Here is a 9,603-nt window from a genome sequence, read left to right on the forward strand (position 1 = left end):
TCTCTACTTGAAACATTTGCCTAACTCCCTACTAGAATCCTTTTTTGGTGAAAAACGCATTCAACATACAGCTAGAATTTCTTGACATTTCGCCATTTATGGATGGAGTATTTATATATATGCCATATCATAAAAAGAGAAGAGCACATTTAAGTCAGAACAATAGATGGTAAAATTAGGCTATTAAAAACTGAAATGATGACATAATTTCTAATGATTCAATTAGTGTCCCCATGTCCCAGATAGTGCCATGCTTAGTGGACCGTTGTGTCATAAGCAGGGTTCAAAAAACCATCGGTAACCGCCCAAAAATCGCGGTTACCGACCTTCTCGGTCTGGTCCGGTTTCAGAAACCGAACGGTAACCGAAATTTGAATTCAAAAAATTCGAAAATATAAAAAAATTCAAAACAAATTCAAAACAAATCTTAAAAAAAACTAGACACAATTCTAAGACCTTCTGTGAAATTTTTTTTTTCAAAAATAATGTCGTTTGCATCATATTCTATAGGGAGAAAGTTTGAAAAAAATGAAAAAAATTGAAACGTGCGGCTCAGTTATTAACTCACATTAAGGAAAAGTGTAACATGCAAACACATATTTTTCTTGTATAAAACGTATTTTAAGAGAATCTTTAAAATTGATTTCACTTTATTTAGAGTTTTATTAAATTCTCTATGATTTTTACAAAGTTCACAAGCATAAAGTGAATATGTTAAGAAACATCACTGTAATTAACATTTTCATGTCTACTATTATTTTTTCTACGTAAATCATAGTATAAATAAGCTAATGAAAGTGGTTTCACTAATTTTTGAGGTGTGATGGGTCAGTTATGAATTAATCTAGTCGCAACACATTTACACAATCATGCATGTTACAATAACTAATTCATGAGTTAATGCATTTTTAAAAGACATAGGATCATGTAAGAAGACTAACAAAATTAGTTTCATGATTTTTGGATTAGCAAAGAGTAAACTATGCATTTAACTTGGTTTAACAAATAAAATTTCTCACAGAAAATTTTGAACTTTTTTATGAGTATAAATAATTTTATCATGTAAATCATATTACAAGGAAGCCAACAAAATTTGTTTCACTTGATTTGACGCTAAGATGAATTAGTTATTGATTTTACAATATTGAGCCCTTTTTTAGGTTTTTTGTTAAACTGTGCTGAAATTCGATAAAACCGCTCGATAAATCAAGAAAACCGAGCGGTTTGGGTCGGTAACTGACCAATTCAAAAATGCGAGAAAATCGCTCGGTAACCGACCCAAACCGCTCGGTAACCGACCAAAACCGAGCGGTTATCGAACAGCTAAAATCGAGATTTTTTTCCAAAATTCAAATTTTGCCAAATGAATTTTCTCCAATTTTTTTTGAATTTTTGACCGGTAACCACGGTTATCGCGCATTTTCGGTTACCGCCGGAGCTCAGTAACCGAGCTCCGGTCGGTAACGTAAACCTTGGTCATAAGCTTTCTTTCCCTTGTAGGATCATTCGTCACTACTACAGAACCCACTATAAATGGCGACTCATTAGTGTCGGTTCGGCTAAAACCATCACTGATGCATCATCAGTGCCCTTCATACCAAACTAGCATCATCAGTGCATCACTGCCGGTTTTTAATAATCATCATTACCGGCTTATAACAAAAACCTATAGTGATAGTATCATTGCCTCGCAACATCACCTCCAACTCTCTCGTTGCCTTGTCTCTTCATTCGCATCTGGCTCTCTCTCCCTTATCTCTTCACGTCTGGCTCTCTCTCTTCATTCCCTCTCCACGTCTGGCTCTCTCGCTCTCTACCGCGCCTTATCTCCCCCACCGGCCCTGCTCCTCTCCCCCCTATCGTAGCCCATCCCCTTCTCCCCCACCCCACCGCTGGCCAACTCCCCTCGCCCCTCCCCACTGGCCTCCTCCCCTCGCGAGATCCACGACGAGATCCGATGGGGATCCGGCCATGGATCTCCCTAGGGCCGCGGGCGTGAGGAGGAGGCGGAGGCGAGCGATGTTCTACTCGGTGTTCGGTCGGGTCCTCAACGATGTCGCGTTGAGGCCGAGGGCGCCGCTAGGGCGACTGTTCCAGCCGGAGGAGGCCTGGACCTTGTCTGTCGCGTCCACATCTGCATCCTCATCGGCGTCGAGGGAAGCCATCGTGGGCAGCCTTGATGGTGCGTCCCCCGACAGCTACTACCTCTGGATGCCCGGGTCGTCGCTGATGTCCTCCCCCTCGTGGCCGCTGCAGAAGAGCAGGTCCACAGGGTCCATCGCATGGTGGTGCCGCATCAGGGAGCTCGTCGTCGGGCACAACCACCGTGACGTGAAGGAGATGTTCTTCTTCCTCTACATGTCGCCGTCCTCAGCTAGGGAGCACGCCTCTAACTCCAAGGCGAAGCAGCCAACAAGATGAAACAAAGCCGTCGCCACCACCGAGGTCGACATGGTGGCCACAGGGCGCTGGATTTCCTACGACGCCAAGGCCTTCGTGCCGCCCACAGTCAAATAGGCGTGTGTGTTGTGGCAGTGGCATTCGTGCCGCCGTGTTTTCTTGTGCAGGGTGGAGCAAGGTCGAGCTGTGGCATGACAGTGATGATGAAGCACACCAGCGCTGGCGGCAGTCGAGCTGACTCGTTTCCTTTTTTTTCCTCCCCAGAACACCTATCACTGCCGGTTCTAGACCAGCAGTGATATGTACCAATTTTCACTGCTGAGTAAGGACTGCTAGTTTCAAAATCGGTAATGATAGGGTTTTAAAACTAGCAGCCATCACCCATTTTATAGTAGTGCGTTTATGAATCCTCATTATGATATGAATAAATACTCTTCTATGGGCAAACAAGACCTAGAAAATTATGTCGGTTCTCTTTTATAAAGTCATATTCTGATTCCCTAGTCTATCTCTCCAAAGGGTTAGTGATGCGGGAATCTCGCATCTTTATGTTTGATTATTAGTATTGTTATTGCTACTCCATGATACATAGATCCTGTTCATACATTATGATGCATCGTGAAAGATTTGTCTTAGTTTGCTTATTTATCAATAGTGTCACTAGTTGGGCTCTTAATGATAAGCTATCTTTTGCAGCATGCATGTTTTGTAGGTTAAAATGTTTGTAATATTACTAAAAGTTGTTGCACGAGAACTATCTTTTGTGAGTATCACATAAACTAGTTGCCATTAATGTATTTTCCTCAACTGAAATATTTTAAATTTCACTTAACGCACTAATTAAGGCACTGTTTGGTATTCTGGTTACCTTTCAAAATGATTTTAACTATATTTCTATATGGATATATTAATTAATTAAGTGCAATGGCAGTCCTGAAGATATAAATATTCATGTAACTAACTAGGTTTGATTCATAGTGTGGTTAAACAAATTATCTTGCAATTTGCAACATCTATAACGTGCTAAGCATATTTACAGTTCTTCAACTGTAATATTGCTGCAGCCGTATATAGGATAGAAAGACATTGCGAAAATTAATGCAGAAAAACTTGAGAGAAAATGTTCGCGCGATCTTTTTTTGTTTTTGTTTTGAAACTAAAGTACGTGTGTCAATCTTGATCCGCATATACATGGCTACGTCTAACACTTCTCCCGTATACATATGTATATTTGTGTGTGCACAAACCCTTACTGCTTATAGATTTGCCACCTTATCTTAAGAAACCTTATTAAGAAAGCGAGCCAATGTGCAAGCAATTAAGTATGAGAAAAAATCATGTCACTAAAAAAAAGCGTGGTCTCAAAATTAGTGAAATTGCAACCAAAGAAATATCACTATTACAGAAATGATCATCTGTGCTCTATTATCACTACCGGTACTGTTATAACCGATTCATAAGCTCAGCCACAACATAAAAACCAAGCTATCAATAATCGATAGTGATAATCATTATTACTGCCGATTTGTTAAACAAACTAGCAGTGATAAGTTGATTATCGTTATCGATTCTTATTACAAATCGGTACTGATACATCACTGCCGGTTTGCCGATTTGTAACAAGAACCGGTAATAATACCAACACATAAAAAACCATTCCAATAATAACAAGTAGTGGTAGTGTCTATCATTATTAGTTATAATTACGAACCGATAGAGATAGCCCACTGTCGTACGGCTTCCAGTCCTCGTTTGCCGATCGCTTAACTCCCATCCTCACTCTCTCTCTCTCTCTCATACACACCCTCTCCCCTTTACCGCCGCCGCCACCATGATGGACCCACCTCCACCACCATCTCTAGCTCTGGCCATTCCACGCTTCCTCTCGCCACAGCCACCATCTCAGCCACACCACCCACCCCCGCACCTTCGTCTGATGATGAAACTTCGGCGCAGCCAGAGAGCTCAGATGAGGCGTAGTCCTCAGACTCTGGATCGATAGGGTCCCCTCCGATGATGAACTTCTTCATTGACGAGCCGAAGCCAAAGAGGCGCCGAAGCTCGAATGAAGAGGAGAAGAACTGTAAATATGCTTAGCACTGTAAATATCCAATTTTTATTGGATAAACAGACACTTGGATAAAGTCTTTCAATTTTGAAATTAAGTTTATTTGTTTGAGATATAGGTAAATCACACATATAAGCATGTCCAGTTTTACTTATAGATCTAACCAAGACGTCTCTAAATTTTGAAATTGAGTTTATTTTACATGCTTTCACTGCGTCTCTTCTTTTGCTCTAGATTGGTTCCTGGCAAGCGGAACAGGTAGAACACCGACACGTTGTTTTCCAACGTAATCCACCCATTTTGTTCAAATGATGGAAAAAGAATTCCTTTCCAAAAGGGGCACGATTTAAATGAGAATAAATCTATCCCCTTAAAGTGTGACCCTTCCTCCTTCAAACAATTTATTCTAGGCACGCATGCATGATGTGCATCTTTCCTTAGATATTTTCTGCTCAGCTAATTTACCGTCAAAAATCGAAATTGCGTTGAAGCTGCATAATTGTGTTATGCATATGCTTTGTGCTTTAACTTTTAACAGAGATAACTTTTTACATCATTCTGAGGAAAAGAATTGAATATGATAAATTTAATGATATTGCAATACATCGTTCATTTTAAATGCAATCTATGAGCACTTACTTGTTTCCCATATAATTCTAGATTCTAATTGTACTTCAAATCAATGATGAGGCGTGTGGACTCACAGATAGGCTATAATGAAGATTATTTTTAACATAAGATGAGCTATATGCGCATAGCTAACTCATTTCTGTATATTATATCTAATATTACTGTTTTTTTACTTTGGTTCCAAATTAGTCCTAAAATTTTGTACCACTTTTATTATGTCATGAATGCCTATATCGATTGTCTTCCAAAAATAAAATCGTAAAGATTTTGAAGCATTTTCAGTTACAACTGGTTCCACAATTGCTTTAAACTTAAGCGGCTTTCTTTCGGAGAGCGAAGAAACTGCTTCGACACATGCATCACCTGCATCTTTTTGAGACTAGCCAATGTTCATCACGAGTACGTTCTATCTACAGCAAAAACGACATATGCTCATTGCAATAGGTAGATCATGCGAGCTGCATGAATGCTCTCCAGCAGCTTACCAGTCGCTCACTCATAATTGAAGGCAATCTGGATCATCAACAATGTCGATTGAGACTGCACCCCAAATAATTTTACCTTTGCTAGTTATTCGCTGCTTTATCTTTCTATTTTCACTATAGTATTCATGAAGGAGAAAAAAGATGAACTTGTGGCCAGCTCTCTCTCCTTTCGTCCTTTCGTGGGCTATATATATATATCTGGTGGCTTGTGCCTCGGCACGCACTCACTCACGCTTACCCATAGAGAGAGAGAGAGAGAGAGAGAGAGAGAGAGAGAGAGAGAGAGAGAGAGAGAGAGAGAGAGAGAGAGGAAATGGAGAGGAGAACGGTAGTGTATGATGCTGAAGCCGGCGATGATCACGAGAGGCAAGGTATGTGGCGGCATTATAATCAAGTTGCATCTCTCCAGTTTTTGTGATTCCATGCATCATCAGTTATTTCTTCGGCATGAATCAACACACCATAGATGTGCACAATGTTTGCATTGTCCTGAACTTTCTTGTGTTGAGCTCAACAAAAGTTTATCAAGCAAAAGTTTCATGTTACTTTGCAACAACCTAATAAGAAGTAGAGAGCAGGATATATGCATGCATGCTAGTAGAATCTAGAGCATGTTGACAGTTCCAAACATGGTACATGCGTCATGCATGTGGATCGAGCATATACAACAGTGGATCATGCATGCATGCACAGGGACGGTGTGGACTGCGACGTCGCACATCGTGGCGGCGGTGGTGGGCTCCGGCGTGCTGGCGCTGGCGTGGACGGTGGCGCAGCTGGGGTGGGTGGTCGGCCCGCTGGTGCTGCTGGGCTTCTCCTGCGTCACCTACTACACCTCCGCGCTCCTCGCCGACTGCTACCGCTACCCCGACCCCGTCGCCGGCGCCGTCAACCGCGAGTACATCGACGCCGTCAGATGCTACCTCGGTAAGCCGACGGTAACAACGTTCTCAGCCTAACCAACCAACCAACTGAGCAAATTAATCTCATCGATCTCATTTATCTGGAAGGAATAATCAGATAGCAGAGAGTTATATTAACTACTAATTCGATCGATCTTCTCCTCCTTGATGGATCATCAAGACCGGAAGAACGTGTTGCTGTGCGGCTGCGCGCAGTACGTGAACCTGTGGGGGACGCTTGTCGGCTACACCATCACCGCCAGCGCCAGCATGATGTAAGTTCAGTTCATCATTTTGCTTGATTCTCTCTCTCTCTATTTTTTTCTGTACACGATGCATATCTCACTGGCACGTGGGTCCTAGCCATACGTACTTGATTTTATCCTTTTTTTTCTGTACTCGGTATCTGTACATGCGTCAGTGTGTGTATATTCTTCGAGGTTAAAATTAGTGCATATGCTTGCATGATTCGTTCAGTAGCCAGTAGGTGTGTGACGTGACGCGCCTTAAGCTTGTTGTCCATAGTGCGTTCGTACTCACTTCCTCCTGCACTTTGTCGGACGCAATTTCCTGACTTTTACTCCCTCCGGTCAACAAGGGCCTGCTTATTTAAACTCAAAATTATAATAAATTAGTTTATTTATTTGAAACAAACAGCTAGCTTATTTATTCAGTTATTATAAATTAAAACTCAGATTATAATAAGCTTATGAGCTATGAAAAGAGCTTATTTCAAATTACCCGCTAATGCCACTCCCCCACCCTACACCCGAATCTCCCGCCCCCTATTGAGGATATTGCAGACTTTTACCAATAATTCAGACTTCAATAATTTAGGTTGTCAAACAGTTCACAACTTATTTCACTCCAATTTATCATAATCCACAATCTATAAACCACTTATTATAATCCTAAGCTAAAATAAACAGACCTAATATACGTCGTTCGGAGTATAGGTTCTACAGCTGAAACAACAAGTAAATAAGGAGTATTTATAAATAAACGACAGCTGAAAGGTTGCAGGATACGTGGCTTTCGATCAATAACTTGCCCCTGAAACCAGCAGCCGGCAGGGGATCAGAAATTCCGTTGGAACGCCCGGCCCCGATCGAGCGTACGTACGTTTGCCGATGCAGCACGCATGAACGTTGCACTCTGGCATGCACGTATGGTGTGAACTGTGACGTGTGCGCCTGCAGTTGAGTGTGTCTAGTTACACGTCTAAATCTCTTTCTTCCGTAAGGTTTATTATGTGTTGTTCCACGAAAAGAAGGTTTGCGATGGAGTTGTGGTTGCGTACAAGATCTAGTGGAATCGTGGAGTTACAATCAGTTAATTACCTTATCAACTTTTTCGTAGCAATTTACTAAGAATTTTGAACCAATTAACAAACAACAATTTAATTTGACAGCGCGGTGAAGCGCGTGAACTGCTTCCACCGGGAGGGCTTCGGCGCCGGCGACTGCAACCCTTCCGGGAGCACGTACATGGTGGTGTTCGGCCTCTTCCAGCTCCTGCTGTCTCAGCTTCCCAGCCTCCACAACATCGCCTGGCTCTCCGTCGTCGCCGTCGCCACCTCCTTCGCCTACTCCTTCATCAGCCTCGGCCTCTGCGCCGCCAAGTGGGCTTCCCACGGCGACGTCCGCGGCACGCTCGGCGGCGCCGCCGTCGACGTGCCCCGGGAGAAGGCCTTCAACGTGCTCCTCGCGCTAGGGAACATCGCCTTCTCTTACACCTTCGCCGACGTGCTCATCGAGATCCAGGACACGCTGCGGTCGCCCCCCGCTGAGAACCGGACCATGAAGCGCGCGTCGTTCTACGGCCTCGGCATGACGACGGTGTTCTACCTCCTGCTGGGCTGCACCGGCTACGCCGCCTTCGGCAACGACGCGCCCGGCAACATCCTCACCGGTTTCGCCCTCTATGAGCCATTCTGGCTCGTCGACATTGCCAACATCTGCGTCATCGTCCATCTCATTGGTGCCTACCAGGTCTTCCTGTCGATCAAACACCACATTGCCATCCATCAATAACACCTCCATTGATGGACATAAGAAGCTCACCGGAAGATGTTTCTCGTTGCAGGTGTTCGCACAGCCCATCTTCGCGAGGCTGGAGAGCTGCGTGGCGTGCCGGTGGCCGGACGCCAAGTTCATCAACGCGACCTACTACGTGCGCGTGCCGTGCCTCCGGTCGTTGTCGTCGCCGCCCACCACCGTGGCGGTGGCGCCATTGAAGCTCGTGCTGCGCACCATCCTCATCATGTTCACCACGCTGGTGGCGATGCTTCTGCCCTTCTTCAACGCCGTGCTGGGCCTCATCGGCGCGCTGGGATTCTGGCCGCTCTCCGTCTACTTCCCCGTCAGCATGCACGTGGCCAGGCTCAAGATCCAGCGCGGCGAGCCGCGGTGGTGGATGCTGCAGGCCATGAGCTTCTGCTGCCTCCTCATCTCCATCGCCGCTAGCGTCGGCTCCGTGCAGGACATCGTGCACAACCTCAAGGCCGCGGCGCCGTTCAAGACCGCCGACTGATTAATTAATTGATTGATTAATTAACTCTTGGTTAATTAATTGATTAACTTTCTGTTTTTCTGGCCAATTTGATCGATCAACTGAATTTTCTTGCTGCTGATTTGGACTTTGAGTAGTAGTATGTAACCCAGCTTATGGAGCAATGCAAGAAAAATAAATATTACTAGCTAAGTGCTCATGTATTACGACAAAAATACGGTAGCATCAAGCATAAATTTAAGGTATGTAGATGTATATGTGCTATAGGAGTATCACCAAATAAATACGTCAAGAGCGATATTGTAATTTGATCTCAGATGAGATCTGAAAAATGTGGAGCAAGATTATCCTAATTTTTCTCCTAATTTTTTTTATTTTCATTAGTAAAATACGTCTCATATCCGTAGTCAGTAATAAGACGGAGAGGCTGAAGGACGAGAATGGATGATAAAAGTGGGTAAATTACTTGAATTTTAGAAGTTTTTATTAGATATGAAGAGAGTAAAATAAGAGGTGACATATGAACCCGCTCGTGTTTTATCTAATAGAGATTTGCGAAAACCAGCTTGTGCTTAATTTATATTTTATCTTGAGAGTTAATTAATAA

At 43.4% G+C, this 9,603-nt stretch overlaps 1 protein-coding gene and 1 pseudogene across 1 annotated transcript; both read left to right on the plus strand.

The window, feature by feature from the left end:
• Positions 1 to 1,971: 1,971 nt before the first annotated feature.
• LOC133904488 (uncharacterized) lies at positions 1,972 to 2,517 on the plus strand (annotated as a pseudogene).
• Positions 2,518 to 5,809: 3,292 nt separating this feature from the next.
• On the plus strand, positions 5,810 to 9,296 carry LOC133905562 (amino acid permease 6-like). The gene is made up of 5 exons (XM_062347383.1): positions 5,810 to 5,954; positions 6,277 to 6,510; positions 6,667 to 6,760; positions 7,897 to 8,476; positions 8,571 to 9,296. Exons 1-5 carry the CDS (start codon positions 5,897 to 5,899, stop codon positions 9,015 to 9,017), a joined length of 1,413 nt encoding a protein of 470 aa, XP_062203367.1. The 5' UTR covers positions 5,810 to 5,896; the 3' UTR covers positions 9,018 to 9,296.
• Positions 9,297 to 9,603: the final 307 nt, after the last annotated feature.

This window comes from Phragmites australis, chromosome 22 (genome assembly GCF_958298935.1).
Source record: "Phragmites australis chromosome 22, lpPhrAust1.1, whole genome shotgun sequence".
Lineage (NCBI taxonomy): Eukaryota > Viridiplantae > Streptophyta > Magnoliopsida > Poales > Poaceae > Phragmites > Phragmites australis.

What these genes read in the sequence shown, in the direction of transcription:
- LOC133905562 (XM_062347383.1), top strand. Translation starts at nt 5,897, where the DNA reads ATGGAGAGGAGAACGGTAGTGTATGATGCTGAAGCCGGCGATGATCAC. An exon ending in CGATGATCACGAGAGGCAAG is followed by an intron (nt 5,955 to 6,276) that starts GTATGTGGCGGC and finishes ATGCATGCACAG; the next exon opens with GGACGGTGTGGACTGCGACG. An exon ending in ATCTCATTGGTGCCTACCAG is followed by an intron (nt 8,477 to 8,570) that starts GTCTTCCTGTCG and finishes TTCTCGTTGCAG; the next exon opens with GTGTTCGCACAGCCCATCTT.